At 41.7% G+C, this 19014-nt stretch overlaps 1 protein-coding gene across 10 annotated transcripts in view; it reads left to right on the top strand.

Annotated features, from left to right (window-relative positions):
* The window catches only part of LOC126278677 (nascent polypeptide-associated complex subunit alpha, muscle-specific form-like), a 125258-nt gene that overhangs the window by 63866 nt on the left and 42378 nt on the right, over positions 1 to 19014 (top strand). For all 10 annotated transcript variants that reach the window (XR_007550766.1, XR_007550767.1, XR_007550768.1 and 7 more), the window contains 2 exons: positions 4830 to 5014; positions 14104 to 14270. Coding sequence is in view for 7 of the 10 variants with exons in the window: in XM_049978921.1 (XP_049834878.1) it covers positions 4830 to 5014; positions 14104 to 14270 (352 nt within the window). In the remaining 3 variants the exon portion in view is untranslated. The remainder of the gene's footprint in view (positions 1 to 4829; positions 5015 to 14103; positions 14271 to 19014) is intronic.

The following is a 19014-nucleotide window of genomic DNA, read 5'->3' as shown; positions in this document are numbered from 1 at the left end:
GGAATAATAGAGAATTGTGAACATGTTTTGATGAACCCTCTGCCAGGCACTTAAATGTGATTTGCTGAGTATCCATGTAGATGTAGATGTAGACGTTCCGTATGGTTGTCATCCGCTGCACTCTTGCAGCACAGAGGTATATAGACCACTTTTTGTTGCCCTTCATAGCAAGTCTTTCAGGCTTACATTTCAGCAACGTAATGTCCGTTCGCACACAGAAAGAGTTTAAACTGTTTGTCTATGTGATTGCTAAATCCCATCTTGGCCACAAGATCGCCGAATCTCTTCCCAATTGAGAACGTTTGGAGCATTATGGGGAGAGGCCACCAACCACCTCAGGATTTTGACGATCTAACGCGCCAATTGCATAGAATTTGGCACGGTATTCCTCAGAGGTCATCCAACAGCTCTGTTATTCAATGCCAACCTGAGTAACTGCTTGCATGATGGTCAGAGGTGGACAAACGCTTTATTGACTTGCTCAAATGGTGAAGCTCTTTATCTTGAATAAATCATCCAATTTTTCTAAAATTTTAATGATTTATTTGTGTATGTACATCGCATCTACCGATTTTCGTCCCATTAGATAATTTCTTCATGGTGCGTACGTTTTTTCTTAGGGTGTACAGGGTGGTCCATTGATAGTGACCGGCCAAATATCTCACGAAATAAGCATCAAACGAAAAAACTACGAAGAACGAAACTTGTCTAGCTTGAAGGGGGAAACCAGTAGGCGCTATGGTTGGCCCACTAGATGGCGCTACCATAAGTGAAACGGATATCAACTGCGTTTTGTAAATAGGAACCCCCATTTTTTATTACATATTCGTGTAGTACGTAAAGAAATATAATTGTTTCAGTTGGACCACTTTCTTCGCTTTGTGACAGATGGCGCTGTAACAGTCACAAACGAATAAGTACGTGGTATCACGTAACATCCCGCCAGTGCGGACGGTATTTGCTTCGTGATACATTACCCGTGTTAAAATGGACCGTTTACCAATTGCGGAAATGGTCGATATCATGTTGATGTATGGCTATTGTGATCAAAATCCCCAGCGGGTGTGTGCTATCTATGCTGCTCGGTATCCTGGACGACATCACCCAAGTGTCCGGACCGTTCGCCGGATAGTTACGTTATTTAAGGAAACAGGAAGTTTTCAGCCATATGTGAAACGTCAACCACGACCTGCAACAAATGATGATGCCCAAGTAGGTGTTTTAGCTGCTGTCGCGGCTCGTCCGCACATCAGTAGCAGACAAATTGCGCAAGAATCGGGAATCTCAAAAACGTTGGTGTTGAGAATGCTACATCAACATGGTGTTGAGAATGCTACATCAACATGGTGTTGAGAATGCTAAATCAACATCGATTGCACCCGTACCATAATTCTATGCACCAGGAATTGTATGGCGACGACTTGGAACGTCTTGTACAGTTCTGCCACTGGGAATAAGAGCGGGTTTATGTATGGTGAGGCATTATGGGAGGAAGGATAATTGGCCCCCATTTTATCGATGGCAATCTAAATGGTGCAATGTATGCTGATTTTCTACGTAATGTTACTACAAGATGTTTCACTGCATGACAGAATGGCGATGTACTTCCAACATGATCGATGTGCGACAAATAGCTCGCGTGCGGTTGAAGCGGTATTTAATAGCATATTTCATGACAGGTGGATTGGTCGACGAAGCACTATACCATGGCCCGCACGTCCACCCGATATTTACCGCCGACAACACCTGACAACATGCGTCTACATCTACATCTACATCTACATCCATACTCCGCAAGCCACCTGACAGTGTGTGGCGGAGGGTACCTCCCTTCTATTCCAGTCTCGTATTGTTCGAGAAAAGAAAGATTGGCGGTATGCTTCTGTGTGGGCTCTAATCTCTCTGATTTTATCCTCATGGTCTCTTCGCGAGAAATACGTAGGAGGAAGCAATATACTGCTTCATTCTTTGGTGAAGGTAAGTTCTCGAAACTTTAACAAAAGTCCGTACCGAGCTACTGAGCGTCTCTCCTGCAGTCTTCCACTGGAGTTTATCTGTCATCTCCGTAATGCTTTCGCGATTACTAAATGACCCTGTAACGAAGCGCGCTGCTCTCCGTTGGATCTTCTCTATCTCTTCCAGCAACCCTATCTGGTACGGATCCCACACTGCTGAGCAGTACTGTTAACCTACTTCCTTTGTTTTCGGATTGCATTTCCTTAGGATTCTTCCAATGAATCTCAGTCTGGCATCTGCGTTACCAACGATTAACTTTATATGATCATTCCATTTTAAATCACTCCTAATGCGTACTCCCAGATAATTTATGGAATTAACTGCTTCCAGTTGCTGACCTGCTATTTTGTAGCTGAATGATAAGGGATCTATCTTTCCGTGTATTCGCAGCACAGTACACTTGTCTCCATTGAGATTCAATTGCCATTCTCTGCAGCATGCCTCAATTCGCTGCAGATCCTCCTGCATTTCAGTACAATTTTCCATTGTTACAACCTCTCGATACACAACAGCATCATCTGCAAAAAGCCTCAGTGAACTTCCGATGTCATCCACCAGGTCATTTATGTATATTGTGAATAGCAACACTCCCCTGCGGCACACCCGAAATCACCCTCACTTCGGAAGACTTCTCTCCATTGAGAATGGCATACTGCGTCCTGCTGTCTAGGAACTCTTCAATCCAATCACACACTTGGTCTGATAGTCCATATGCTCTTACTTTGTTCATTAAACGACTGTGGGGAACTGTATTGAACGCCTTGCGGAAGTCAAGAAACACGGCATGTACCTGTGAACCCGTGTCTATGGCCCTCTGAGTCTCGTGGACGAATAGCGCAAGCTGGGTTTCACAGGACCGTCTTTTTAGAAACCCATGCTGATTGCTACAGAGTAGATTTCTAGTCTCCAGAAAAGTCATTATACTCAAACATAATACGTGTTCCAAAATTCTACAACTGATCGACGTTAGAGATATAGGTCTATAGTTTTGCACATCTGTTCTACGTCCCTTCTTGAAAACGGGGACGACCTGTACAATTTTCCAATCCTTTGGAACGCTGCGGTCTTCTAGATACCTACGGTACACCGCTGCAAGAAGGAGGGAACCTTCCTTCGCGTACTCTGTGTAAAATCGAAGTGGTATCCCATCAGGTCAGCGGCCTTTCCTCTTTTGAGCGATTTTAATTGTTTGTCTATCCCTCTGTTGTCTATTTCGATGTCTACCATTTTGTCATCTATACGACGATCTAGAGAAGGAACTACAATGCAGTTTTCCTTTGTGAAACAGCTTTGGAAAAAGACATTTAGTATTTCGGCCTTTAGTCTGTCATCCTCTGTTTCAGTACCATTTTGGTCACAGAGTGTCTGGACATTTTGTTTTGATCCACCTACCGCTTTGACATAAGACCAAAATTTCTTAGGATTTTCTGCCAAGTCAGTACATAGAACTTTATTTCGAATTCATTTAACGCCTTTCGCATAGCCCTCATCACACTACATTTCGCTTCGAGTAATTTTTGTTTGTCTGCAAGGCTTTGGCTATGTTTATGTTTGCTGTGAAGTTACCTTTGGTTCTGCAGCAGTTTTCAAACTCGGTTGTTGTACCACGGTGGCTCTTTTCCATCTCTTACGATCTTGCTTGGCACGTACTCATCTAACGCATATTGTACGATGGTTTTGAACTTTGTCCACTGATCCTCAACACTATCTGTACTTGAGACAATACTTTTGTGTTGAGCCGTCAGGTACTCTGTAATCTGCTTTTTGTCACTTTTGCTAAACAGAAAAATCTTCCTACCTTTTTTAATATTTCTATTTACTGCTGAAATCATCGATGCAGTAACCGCTTTATGATCGCTGATTCCCTGTCCTGCGTTAACTGTTTCAAATAGTTCGGGTCTGTTTGGCACTCGAAGGTCTAATATGTTAACGCCACGAGTCGGTTCTCTGTTTAACTGCTCAAGGAAGTCTTCAGATAAAGCACTTTAAAAATTTAACTGGATTCTTCGTCCCTGCCACCCGTTATGAACGTCTGAGGTTGACGGACGTCATTTTGAACATTTATTGAATTAATTTGGTATTTACAGGTAATCACGCTGTAACAGCACGCGTTCTCAGAAATGATAAGTTCACAAAGGTACATGTATCACATTGGAACAACTGAAATAAAATGTTCAAACGTACCTACGTTCCGTATTTGAATTTGAAGAACCTACCTGTTACCAATTGTTCGTCTAAAATTATGAGCCATATGTTTGTAACTATTACAGCGCCATCTGTCTCAAAGCGAATATATGTGGTCCAACTAAAACATTCACATTTCTTTACGTACTACACGAATATGTATTAAAAATACATACTTTTAAAAAAACGCAGTTGATATCCGTTTGACCTATGGCAGCACCATCTAGCGGGCCAACCATAGCGCCATATGGTTTCCCCCTTCAAGTTAGACAAGTTTCGCTTTCTGTAGTTTTTTCGTTTGACGCTTATTTCGTGAGATATTTGGGCCTGTCACGATCAATGGACCACCCTGTATAATAAAATGACGTATGGAGCTGGATAACATCAAGAAATTTTATGATGTAGCTTGAAGTATCTGTTATGTTACACGGAAATTTTGGTTGTAATGGATGAAGAGCTTGCTATAGTAGAAATGTCGGTAGGTTGTTTGTGGTCGTTCTTTGATTGATGGAAAGAGAGGTAAATTTAACAGGTCTGTCCGTGATACTCAACCCTGAGTGATAACTTTGCGAGACGGAGAGCACAGGCGCTTGTCAGTGTTTCAGTGTTTTGGATGGTGGACTTCCCAGGGCTGCGGGAGCCGCCGCGCGGAAGGGCATCTGCCTTGAGACACAAGCGAGGGCAACGCGCTGGGAAGGAGTCTGTGGACGTGGCCGCCGCTCTTCCGGACACCTCCGGTAACTACACCTCGGCAGTGCACCAGTGGCTGCGCCAGAGTCACTATAAGGTCATCTCTCCGCAGCAGTATAGGCAGGTGGGTCTTCTAGGGCTTAAAGTCTTCATCAAACTGTGTGTTTAGTGTGCACATGCTTGTCGAAGTGACTGGGAGTTTTCTCAGCGCATAAGCAGGACTCTTCCATATAAGCAGGGCCGTTTCTCTCTTTATACCAGAACAGTTACACCGCCTAGCGCAGCAAAATTTTAGGGGTGGGAAAGGGCGAAAAAATTAATTTCAAATCAAACAGCAAAAAATAGAGCAAATGAAGAGAAAAATGAAACATCGAATTCTTGACAAAAGCATATGGAAGAGTTATTTAATAAGTCTTGACTTACTTGTACGAAAGTAAACACGTTGTCTCCACCTACCTCAAAACTAAAGCAGCCGATACTGAGTACTAAACGGAAACAAACATGACCTTGATTCATCTTTATGACATGAAAATAGTATCTGTTTTTCCGGACAAGTCTGAATGAACAGATACCATTGGTGAACACGCAGCGCTCTAGAATTAAATGATGATTAAATCGACCATAAGCTGTCGACAGGCGTTGATATACATCAACGGGGACTGCTGACAATGTGTGCCCCGACTGGGACTCGAACTCGAGATCTCCTGCTTTCACGGCAGATGCTCTATCCATTTGAGCCACCGAGGGCAAAGAGGAAAGTGCGACTCGAGGGACTTATTCGTAGCACGCTCCCCGTGAGACCCACATTTCCAACTTAATGTCCACACACTACATTCCCGTAAGAGTTCGCGCAATACGTGTGCATCCGCACAGAAGAAGAAGGTCAATGTCCGGTTACCCTTGACTATATGAAAATCTGTTCTTTCGGACATGTCCCGTATTCTGAGGGAATTCGAGGGAAGTAGGGGGGGGGGGGAGGGGCGGGGGTTAAAATTGTAGGCTGAGGCCAAGAGATGAATACAGTAAATAGATTCTGTAGGATGTTAGTTTCAGTAGTTACTCGGAGAGTGAAAGACTTACACAGGCTAAAGTACGAGTAGCGTGGAGTGCTGCATCAGCCAATTTTCTGACTGAAGACCACAATTATTCTTCTTCTCAAAGTACTCACTTTAGCATTCTTTAGCTCTATACTATTTAAACCAGAGAATTTTGGAACACTCTTGTTGTTGTGGTCTTCAGTCCTGAGACTGGTTTGATACAGCTCTCCATGCTACTCTATCCTGTGCAAGCCTCTTCATCTCCCAGTACCCACTGCAACCTACATCCTTCTGAATCTGCGTAGTGTAGTCATCTCTTGGTCTCCCTTTACGATTTTTACCCTCCACGCTGCCCTCCAATACTAAATTGGTAATCCCGTGATGCCTCAGAACATGTCCTACCAACCGATCCCTTCTTCTGGTCAAGTTGTGCCACAAACTTCTCTTCTCCCCAATCCTATTCAATACTTCCTCATTAGTTATGTGTTCTACCCATCTAATCTTCAGCATTCTTCTGTAGCACCACATTTCGAAAGCTCCTATTCTCTTCTTGTCCAAACTATTTATCGTCCATGTTTCACTTCCATACATGGCCACACTAAATACAAATACTTTCAGAAATGTCTTCCTGACACTTAAAACTATACTCGATGTTAACAAATGTCTCTTCTTCAGAAACGCTTTCCTTGCCATTGCCAGTCTACATTTTATATCCTCTCTACTTCGACCATCATCAGTTATTTTGCTCCCCAAATAGCAAAACTCCGTTACTACTTTAAGTGTCTCATTTCCTAATCTAATACCCTCAACATCACCCGACTTAATTCGACTACATTCCATTATCCTCGTTTTGCTTATGTTGATGTTCATCTTATATCCTCCTTTCAAGACACTATCCATTCCGTTCAACTGCTCTTCCAAGTCCTTTGCTGTCTCTGACAGAGTTACAATGTCATCGGCAAACCTCAAAGTTTTTATTTCTTCTCCATGAATTTTAATACCTACTCCGAAGTTTTCTTTTGTTCCCTTCACTGCTTGCTGAATATACAGATTGAATAACATCGGGAAGAGGCTACAACGCTGTCTCACTCCCTTCCCAACCACTGCTTCCCTTTCATGTCCCTCGACTCTTATAACTGCCATCTGGTTTCTGTACAAATTGTAAATAGCCTTTCGCTCCTTGTATTTTACCCCTGCCACCTTCAGAATTTGAAAGAGAGTATTCCAGTATTAGTTTTTCCATTCGTCTGTAACGTCTGTAAAGAATTCGCATTAGTATTTTGCAGCTGTGACTTATTAAACTGAGAGTTCGGTAATTTTCACATCTGTCAACACCTGCTTTCTTTGGGATTGGAATTATTATATTCTGCTTGAAATCTGAGAGTATTTTACTTGTCTCATACATCTTTCTCACCAGATGGCAGAGTTTTGTCACTACTGGCTCTCCCAAGGCCGTCAGTAGTTCCAATGGAATGTTGTCTACTCTGGGGGCCTTGTTTCGACTCAGGTCTTTCAGTGCTCTGTCAAAGTCTTCACGCACTATCGTATCTCCCATTTCATCTTCATCTACATCCTCTTCCAGTTCCATAATATTCTCCTCAAGTACATCGCCCTTGTATAGACCCTCTATATACTCCTTCCACCTTTCTGATTTCCCTTCTTTGCAGTATCTATCTTACCCCTAGTGAGATAAGCCTCTACATCCTAACATTTGTCCTCTAGCCATCCTGCTTAGCCATTTTGCACTTCCTGTCGATCTCATTTTTGAGACGTCTGTATTCCTTTTTGCCTGCTTCATTTACTGCATTTTTTATTTTTTCCTTTCATCAATTAAATTCAATATTTCTTCTGTTACCCAAGGGTTTCTACTAGCCCTCGTCTTTTTACCTACTTGACCCTCTGCTGCCTTCATTACTTCAACGCTCAAAGCTACCCATTCTTCTTCTACTGTATTTCTTTCCCCCATTCCTGTCAATTGCTCCCTTATGCTCTCCCTGAAATTCTGTACAATCTCTGGTTCTTTTAGTTTATCCGTGTCCCATCTCCTTAAATTCCCACCTTTTTGCAGTTTCTTCAGTTTTAATCTACAGGTCATAACCAATAGATTGTGGTCAGAGTCCACATCTGCCTCTGGAAATGTCTTACAATTTAAAACCTGGTTCCTAAATCTCTGTCTTACCATTATATAATCTATCTGAAACCTGTCAGTATCTCCAGGCTTCTTCCATGTATACAGCCTTCTTTTATGATTCTTGAACCAAGTGTTACTTATGATTAAGTTGTGCTCTGTGCAAAATTCTACCAGGCGGCTTCCTCCGTCATTTCTGTGCCCCAGTCCATATTCACTTACTATGTTTCCTTCTCTCCCTTTTCCTTCTACCGAATTCCAGTCACCCATGACTATTAAATTCTCGTCTCCCTTCACTATCTGAATAACTTCTTTGATTTGATCATACATTTCATCAATTTCTTCGTCATCTGCAGAGCTTGTTGGCATATAAACTTGTACTACTGTAGTAGGTGTGGGCTTCGTATCTATCTTGGCCACAATAATGCGTTTACTATGCTGTTTGTAGTAGCTTACCCGCATTCCTATTTTCCTATTCATTATTAAACCTACTCCTGCATTACCCCTATTTGATTTTGTGTTTATAACCCTGTATTCACCTGACCAAAAGTCTTGTTCCTCCTGCCACCGAACTTCACTAATTCCCACTATATCTAACTTTAACCTATCCATTTCCCTTTTTAAATTTTCTAACCTACCTGCTCGATTAAGGGATCTGACATTCCACGCTCCGATCCGTAGAATGCCAGTTTTCTTTCTCCTGATAACGACATCCTCTTGAGTAGTCCCCGCCTGGAGATCCGAATGGGGGACTATTTTACCTCCGGAATATTTTACCCAAGAGGACGCCATCATCATTTAATCATACAGTAAAGCTGCATGCCCTCGGGAAAAATTACGGCCGTAGTTTCTCCTTGCTTTCAGCCGTTCGCAGTACCAGCACAGCAAGGCCGTTTTGGTTATTGTTACAAGGCCAGATCAGTCAATCATCCAGACTGTTGCCCCTGCAACTACTGAAAAGGCTGCTGCCCCTATTCAGGAACCACACGTTTGTCTGGCCTCTCAACAGATACCCCTCCGTTAATTCCTTTGAAAGAATGTAAGACTATTTATTAGCTAGGTAAGCTCCTTAGGTGTTATGACATTATATATATTTAAAAAATAATAAAAAATACTTAACCAAGAGAACTCCATTGCCCAATAATAGACTAACTAAAAATATAATCTCTGTGCGCAAAAGAGAAAAATGTACATTTTAGATACCGTTGCTGTCAAACGACAACTTAATATAAAAGTTGTGATTACATCCTGTGAGTAACTGGATATAGCGAACCTGTACTCTATTTGGTACAGATACTCTTCAGAATAGTTAAAATTATTTCTGGAACACAGTGTGAAATTACTATTGATTGTCAAATTATGAACATAGTTTATTTTATTCTGGCTCCACTCAACTGCTGTAATCCCGCCAAGGCTATGTAGCTAGCACAAATTAAAGAAAACTTAATAAATAAGATCGTTGAACAGATTACAGCGTTCTCATTGTCACAGTCAGCTTGTGAGTAAATAGGCAGAACGGCTCTTCGTCTTTCAGCACGTCTCGTTCAGGAAAATCAGTGAATATCGTCATTGTAACCGATTAGAAATATTTTTGCCACCTCAACATAATTTCTTTTCTCTCACTATCGAAAATATTCTGCATGAAAAATGCAGTGGATATATAGTGTCTTAGTGGTATAAAATTACAGTTTACTATTAAATGAAGTGGGTTAAGAACAAATATTAAAAGTGTGTCACGTATGAGTGCAGTATTAAAGCATGAAAGGAAGGTAGTCACCGGATTGTGTTCATGCTCTTCCCTCCTTCTTAGGTTTACAAACTGAAGAGCGGGCAGGTGAGTCCCCGCTGCGTCACAAGGAGTAACTACAGGGTGTTCCACAAAGTTATACTCACTCTACCGCAATTCGCCTTATGAATCCTTGGCTACTCAGTTTGCATGACTTGCCAGCGGTGCGATCTGGGGGCGTTTATTTTCCGCAGAGTGTGTTAACACTACATGTAATACAGATATGAGTTACTAATAATATTACCGCAAGAAAAACACATGGACAGATTCTACGCAAGTCTCTGCGAGCTGCTCTACACTGCTAGAGGGGAAATTGATTCTTAGTCAACCTGTACGGAAAAAACAGCTTCATCCACTACGGGCGCTGCTCGCTTTTCAGTTTATACACAGGGTATACCTCCCCAGGATTTCCTGTCCAGTTCTCTTAGGCAAGTAGACAAAATAACAGCTTCACTGAGTTCGTGTATAATTAGTGGAGCTACTTCCAGTTTGTTGAGTAACTACTAATTTGTATTAACTGGCATTCAAACACGTGGTCTGTTTGAAGTGAACTGAGGTCTATTGTCCTGACGTGAATCACTCATTTCTATTACTATGGCGCAATCACGCAGCGTTCACTGTTCGAAAGCATTGTCTTTACTTTGACTGGTGGCACAATTCTCAAATTTAACATCAATCTGTCGTAGTTTTGCAACCAATTGATTTCGCGAGCGTACGTGTGACTGTTTACGACGTGGCTGACTGCTGATCACACAGTACGGTCTCTGAAAGAAAAGTATGTCTTTTCATGAAATTTAGTCAAACTTACTATATGTTTCTCCCTCTCTTTGAACGTTCACTTAGTCTAGATTCATTCTATGTCACTTGTCCCATAACCATCGTAACGCGGCTGACAACTAACTTGTGACACAATACACGAGTTCAGAATTTCATTTTACTATCTCTCTGACACTCAGTCTTCGACATTGATGTAAAATACAAAACTTCCGTGGTGAATAGCTTTATCAAAGTACAGCAATTTGCGTCTTGTAGCTACGGCGCCAACACTGCAGGTTACACGTAACATGAAAGCTGAACTACAGCTCTCGACTGTCGCGTTCTGCGACTATCGGTACTATCGCGAAATAGTTAGCGATATTATAGGCTTTTTCTGTAATGACACTAACCAAGCACCACCAAGTTTCGCATTCAAAATATTTTAAACTGTATTGGCTTAGACTTATTGGACTATTGTTCATTATACATCAAGCAGTGTAAATTCCAAGCCTATATAAACTTACAAACATCATACTTTAGTGTCATATACCTTAGCGTCATATGCCTATATGTAACTTGTTTCGTATGATGCTTAAGATGTTTCGTTCTGTTTACATCTTCATTATATAGGGTACTTATTTAGTTACGAGATAAATTCAATTCTGTAGCAAAAGAAAAAAAAGTTGACTTAGCACTAGAGTTATAGCTCCAGCACATATTGTATTAGTCCGCCCCTGGTAGCTGAGTGGTCAGCGCGACGGAATGTCATTCCTAAGGGCCCGAGCTCGAGATTTTCTCCGCTCAGGGACTATGTGTTGTGTTGTCCTTATCATCGTCATTTCATCCACATAGACACTCAGTCTTCGACATTGATGTAAAATACAAAACTTCCGTGGTGAATAGCTTTATCAAAGTACAGCAATTTGCGTCTTGTAGCTACGGCGCCAACACTGCAGGTTACACGTAACATGAAAGCTGAACTACAGCTCTCGACTGTCGCGTTCTGCGACTATCGGTACTATCGCGAAATAGTTAGCGATATTATAGGCTTTTTCTGTAATGACACTAACCAAGCACCACCAAGTTTCGCATTCAAAATATTTTAAACTGTATTGGCTTAGACTTATTGGACTATTGTTCATTATACATCAAGCAGTGTAAATTCCAAGCCTATATAAACTTACAAACATCATACTTTAGTGTCATATACCTTAGCGTCATATGCCTATATGTAACTTGTTTCGTATGATGCTTAAGATGTTTCGTTCTGTTTACATCTTCATTATATAGGGTACTTATTTAGTTACGAGATAAATTCAATTCTGTAGCAAAAGAAAAAAAAGTTGACTTAGCACTAGAGTTATAGCTCCAGCACATATTGTATTAGTCCGCCCCTGGTAGCTGAGTGGTCAGCGCGACGGAATGTCATTCCTAAGGGCTCGAGCTCGAGATTTTCTCCGCTCAGGGACTATGTGTTGTGTTGTCCTTATCATCGTCATTTCATCCACATAGACACGCAAGTCGCTCAACTGGCGTCAACTCGAAAGACTTGCACCAGGCGAACGGTCTACCCGACGGGAGGCCCCAGCCACACGTCATTTCACATTGTACTAAAAGAGAAAAAATAAAGCACTCTAGCTGACGACAGCTTATTACTAGTAAAAATATCCCTAAGTTAGATGGAACAGTCATTGACACCCAATGAAAAAGTTTTTGTTAATTATTAATGAGAATAAAATCTTGAAAACAAACTCATTGATAAAAATCCTGTATTTAAAAATGAGGTGCTCAAGATACAGAGTGTTAGGTGTGTTCGTGCATTTGTACCTAGCAAGTACCCACGTCAGTGTGTTAGCTGCTTTTCCTGTGTCAGTCTTCCCACAAACATCGATCCTAATTTAATACTCGATGTTTTCTGCACGGTCGTAACTACACCACTAACAAGGAGAAGGCCTCAGACACGGCCAACCGATTCGGCTCTAATTTGGCAGGTCGCTTGTGTAAAACCTAAAACGAAAGACCCTTAAGATATTTTGGGTCAACACCCCCGCGATTTTGAGAAAATCACCCCTGAAGTTTATGACGATCAATCGACTCAAAATTGGCGGGATCGATGGATAATTGTAAATAGAGCGTTTTTCGTCATCAGGTATGGGGTCCGCAAACACATACTTGTCCAGAAATCGAGGAAAGAAACTTTTACAACTACCGCATCTGTACCCACACGGTAAACGGCTTTCCGCGACAGCGCCGATAGCGCAACGGCTAAGGTAAAGCCGGCACGATAGCTCAGTGTGTTCGGTCAGGGAGCTGGTTGGCATCTATTATAAAAAAACTGAGTGTATCAACAAACGAACTTGAACGGATGTCATGTGACTTCCGCAACGACCAAACCCAACGATCAACAACGAACAAAATGAAAAAAAAGTAACTATCTGGGAATCGGAAAACCTGGGTTCGAATCTCGAAGATACGTAGCGGATGTTATGCTTCTCGTTTGTATTTTTCCATATCTCAATTGATAGGGATAGGAGGGTTATTTGCCTACCTTATTATTATCATTCCTTATTGATTTACTTACCTTATTAACCCTCCTATACCTATCAATTTATACATGGAAAAATACAAACAAATGGAAGAACATCCACTAGGTTTCTTCGAAATTCGAACCCGGGTCCTGCGATTCCCAGCCAGTTACCTTGGCCGTTGCGCTATCGGTGCTGTTGGTGAAAAGCGTTTACCATGTGGGTACAGAAGTGGCAGTTGTAAAAGTTTCATTCCTCGATTTCTGGAAAAGTTTGCGTTTGCGGACCCCCATACCTGATGATGAAAAATGCTCTATTTACAATTACCTATCGATCCCGCCAATTTTGAGTCGACTGCTCGTCATAACATTTAGGGGTATTTTCGCAAAAAAGCGGGGGTGTTGACCCAAAATATCTTAGATTCCTTCGTTTTAGACTGTATACAAGCGACCTCCCAAATTTGAGCCGAATCGGTTGGCCGTGTCTGAGGCCTTCCCCTTGTAAGTAGAGTATGCTTGTCAGTATAGACTTACCGTTTTGCGTCTACACGTTCACACTTCAACGCCTGACCTGAGAAGCATTAATGGCTTGCTCTTTCCACATGTACTTGGAGGTACTAACCAACTATGAACACCCTCATTGTATTAAAAATACCTCTTCGCTATTCTCCACTTGCTGTAGCTTTAGGAATTTATCTGCCTCACTCGCTCCTCCTCCAAATAGCACGCTGATGGAGGAAACTAGTAGCACTTCAGATGCTCCCCACTAGCACAAATCTTAGCCAATACTGCGTTAACTGGTCAAATACCCCCTAACAACACAACATTCAAGATGAGGTGTCACTGTCCTTGACGAGACAAAATCTTTCGAATTAAGCAGCTGGCCTACTCCTCGAGGCCCTCCCAGGCCATAAGACTTCAATGGTATCAGGTGAGATCTGGATATGGTTAATGACGTATGGTATGGTCCTCGATTTTGCAGCACGAGACGATCGAAGAGGAGACTATGAAGCAACCAGGGATGACTGAGAAGATGATGGCCTTCCGGGATGAGCGGCCAATGAAGGCGGCAGTTCCAGAGCCGGAGAAGGCGCCACCCCCACCTCCACCCGAGAAGGGCGGCCGCAAAGGGCGCGTGGTGGCAACCAGGTACACTCACTGACAAATCTGTCCCAGGCCGTTAGGGTGGTACTGGATACTGTTTTATTTGTTTGTCATGGCTAGCTACGAACCAAATACCAATTTCAGATGCTACTCATTTGCTTTTTTTCCTTTTCTACCAAGATGCCTCTAATGTGGACATTGATTATGTCTACATAATGTTTGTCTACGTCATTGACATCCTTGTCATGACAAAACTGTTCCACCTGGTGCGAACGATACAGAGCATTAGGCGTGTTCGTGCAGACATTGTACCTTAATAAGTACCCACTTGAGTGTTAGTTGCTTTTTCTGTGTCAGTCTTCCCACAAACAAGTTACAAAATTTAATACTCGAGGTATTGTGCACGATCGTAACTGCACCAGTAAGTGGAGTATGCCTGTCAGTATAGATTAACCGTTTTGCGTTCAACGCCTCGCCTGAGAAGCATTAACGGCTTGCTCTTCCCACATGTGCTTGGAGGTACTAACCAAACTAAAAACATACAACTCCCAATAACTATAATTATTATCCTGCAAATGAAGTAAATACTGATGTAATGTTGTTCAGTACATTGTATACATTGTCCTCAGTCACGAATAAAAATATCTGCACTTAACCCCTAACACCCTGTACATGAGATAGGCGAAATACCCTCAGACTTCAAGGAGAATTAAATAATTCAAGTTCAAAAGAATGCAGAGCCGACAAACGTGATTGTTATCGAACTATCAGTGTAGTAAGTCAAATTTGCAAATACCGACACGAAGTATTTACAGAAAAAAGAGAAACTGGTTGACCCTAATGTCGGGGAAGATTCGTTTACGTTCCAAGAAAAAATAGGAGCACCCGAGGCAATATTGACTCTAAGATTTATTTTAGAATATCGCTTAAAGAAAGTCAAACCTACGTGTATATCGTTTGTAGATTTGGATAAAGATTTCGACAGTGTTGACTGGACTACCCTCTCTGAAATTCTGAAGATAGCAAGGATAAAATATAGAGAGCGAAAAGTTATGTACAACCTCTACAGAAACCAGACTGCAATTAGAATAGTCAAAGGACATGAAAGGGAAACAGTTGTTGAGAACAGAGTGAGACACGGCTGTAGGCTCTCTCCAACGTTGTTCATTCTGTACGTTGGTCAAGCAGTAAAGGAAACCAAGGAGAAATTTTGAAAGGGCATTAAAGTTTGCCGCTGAGAGACAAAAACTTCCGAGATTTGCCAGTGCCATTGTAATTCTGTCAAATAGAGCAAATTACTTCGAAGAACAGTTAAACCAAGTGGATAGTGCCTTGAAAAGAGGTGATAAGATGAACATTATCGAAAGTAGCAGAAGGGTATGTAGTCGAATTAAGTCAGACTGTGTTACGGGAATTAGATCACAAAATAAGACTAAAATTAGGAGACGAGTTTTGCCATTTGAGCAGCAAAATGACTGATGGTAGTTGAAGTAGAGAGCAGAAAAGAACTAACTGACTAAAACACAGAAAGCGTTTCTGAAAAAGAGAAATTTCGCGAAATCGAATATAAATTTAGATGTTAGGAAGTTTTTTTGAAGAAATTTGTCTGCCCTGTAGCCTTGTACGGGAATGAAACGTGGTCACTTAGCAGTTCAAACAACAATTCGGATATACCATAGGCTGACATGATTTTAAACCTCTTACAACCTTATCCAACAATATCTGAAATGTCGTAGGTGCGTTTTCCAATCCAAAAGACGTCGTCCTAAATTGATTGTCTCCCTGTATGGAATGCTCTCTTCAGATAGTCTTCTGGAACCACTTTCAATTGATGGGAATCACTTTCCAAGCCTGTCCTCGAAAATTACTTGCACTGGCCCAGATCGTCTATAATTTCCGTAGTGTTTGGCAAGGGTAGGCATGTGTTACAGTCTTGACATTTAATTGTCGATAATTGGAACAAAACTTGTATTTTCCTGACCCATCCACTGAGTTTTTAGGCACAATGGCAATTCCTGTGGCCCGTTGGCTATTACATTCCTGAATAATCCCATCCTCCATTTGCTGATTAATGAACTTCTCCAGAATCGGCTGTAAGTACCTCAGTACTCTATATGGTTTGCAAGTACACTGGTAATTGACGCCCCATCGGTATCTGATGCTACGTAATATGCATCGATGCCAATGGCCCCATTGGAAAAAATCTGTAAAGTCCAACAGTAGCTCCTCCATCTGTTTGTTATCATTCCTCTTCAGATGCTTCACTTGTCCTCGTAATGCAGTTTCAATGGCTCGAGGCCGAAACTACTCCTGTCCCACTCTTCCTCACCCAGTATACCCATGTTAGCGATTCACAACTCCTTTGTTAACCTCAACTCCTCGGCGCTAAAATTATCCACGGTTACAGGTATGGCTGTTTCCCCATTCACGGATCGCACACGTACAATACTCCTTTTCACAAAACAACCTGCCGGATCTTGTAATTCATTTCCTTCTGACGGTTCCACCACGCATAACATTTCCTGTAGGTACGTTAAAGGCAAAATTAATCCAAAACGATTTCCTGGTACCCTTGGGTATGCAGTCGTGTGAATCGAGACAGTACAATTGCTCACGGTTTAATCGGTTCATCACAGGCAACAGCTTCACATAACCCAAACTTCATATTGTCAAGCTCCATTGTATGTTGATGTAGGTCGATTTTGGCACGATACAGATGCAAGAAATCCAGTTCCAAAATCATGTAGTAGGCCTCACATACATGTAGACACAATGACTCAAATGTACCCACAGAAAAATACGTGTCCTTTGATTCCATTCATTTCTCTTCAGATGCTTCACTTTTCCTCGTAATGCAGTTTCAATGGCATCTGGCCCCTGTGTTCAGTAACATACTGTAATTCTTCTCTCCTGCTTCTCCTTCCATCATACAGTCCGCCCCTGCATACACTTCTGTTGCATCTAATTTTACTGGGAACGCCCAGTGTCGGACATCGTGTTCCCTCCGGCGTTTAACGCCTGTTTTTCCGCAATACACTGCCCCCCCCCCCCGAGACTACAGCTGCCATTTTATTGACCTCTGGTCTTATGTTCATTCTTTCGTGTTGGCGACATTGCTTCTGCACTCACAACACCTTACATTAGCTGAAAATACTACCTGCCTGCCTTGTAATTCGCTCAACACATGAATTTCCTCGCATTCTACTGTCAGCCTAACAGCTGCGTAAAAATCAACCGGAACTTCTGTTTGCACCCTAATTGACATATCTGGGGGCAGCCCCCTTAAACATGCGTCAAATGCTTGTCCGACTCACTCATTCAACCACTGATCTTTCTTACCCTATCCGCAAATTCTTCCACAGACTCTCTTCTTCACTGCCATATCTAACTGCTCTCAGAATTGTCTGGCACTGTTCTGCCTTCGTACCAACGCCTTCTCAAACTCCTCAAATGCTTCTGCTCTCTTAAGAACTTCCGTAAATCCCACATGAGCCTTTGCTACTCACACTATCCTTAACTTTGCCATTCATAAAAGCTCCACATCAGTCCAAGCTTCAATTCCTGCGAAATCGTTAAGGACCTCAACAAATGCTTGCACATCCTCAGTCGATTTATCAGAAGAAGGAGCAACTAGATCAACAGCTGACACGTCTACACTCCACTGTACCGGCTGTGCTTCTAATTGACCGGGCAATCCCGTATTAACACCGTTAATTGTGCTGCCTTTCCCAGTAATATACATACTACCACTGATTCTGACACTCCTTGCAGCCCTGACTGACGTGTCACAGCCTTTATCTTTACTCATTGTTACAGTTTCACTCAGTGGAAGGGTTAGTATGAAGTGGGTGTCACATTTCTTTAAGACAACATCCATTTCTTACAACATTAAAAGCCAACAAACGTCCCATTCAGATAATTTTAACAATTTAAAATTCCAACATTCCCAGCAAGTTATTGGAAATGATGCTTCACGCAGTAATAATAATAATAATAATAATAATAATAATGAATTTGAAAATACTTCAGATAACTTCTCACACAGTAATATCAATAACAAGGAAGAGTTTCAGAATACTAAATTGCGAATAACGTCACACAATTATAAAAAGGCAGGATTTCAAACAATTACTTCCAACCGAAAGAAACTGTGGTATAAATTTATTATTTAGGTCTGCGAGGTAGCACACATCGTAAATGATTTTGAGAATTCACTGCTTTTACAACAGAAGTTTTAGTATTTTTTCCATCTTCAGCAACTGTAGTCGTATATAATGAAATAATAAGCAACCAGTTGCATAAAAGATTTAGATTTCTTCGCTGGTTTCGGGCGCTTAGTGCCCTTTTTTAGAAGGCTGTCGAGGAAAATACAACACAAATGAGTAGAAATCAGATAAGAACATAAAAATTAGGGACAAAAAGTTTAAAAATATTATTAAAAATTAAAAGATAAAAATGATACAAATGGTTCAAATGGCTCTGAGCACTATGGGACTTAACATCTGAGGTCATCAGTCCCCTAGAACTTAGAACTACTTAAACCTAACTAACCTAAGGACTTCATATTCAGCCATGCCCGAGGCAGGATTCGAACCTGTGACCGAAGCGGTCGCGCGGTTCCAGACTGAAGGGCCTAGAACCGCTCGGCCACACTGGCTGGCAAAAATGATACATACTTAAGCCTACAACATTATACGCAAGTGTGAATAATAAAGTGCGTACAGCACAATGCCGTCGTCCAAAAAAATGTATGCAAGAAAAACAAAGTGCGAAGCGCATGATGGAGTTG

This window comes from Schistocerca gregaria, chromosome 6, assembly GCF_023897955.1.
Source record: "Schistocerca gregaria isolate iqSchGreg1 chromosome 6, iqSchGreg1.2, whole genome shotgun sequence".
NCBI lineage: Eukaryota > Metazoa > Arthropoda > Insecta > Orthoptera > Acrididae > Schistocerca > Schistocerca gregaria.
The sequence above is the reverse complement of the archived record's forward strand: the minus strand, read 5'-3'. Positions and strand labels throughout refer to the sequence as shown.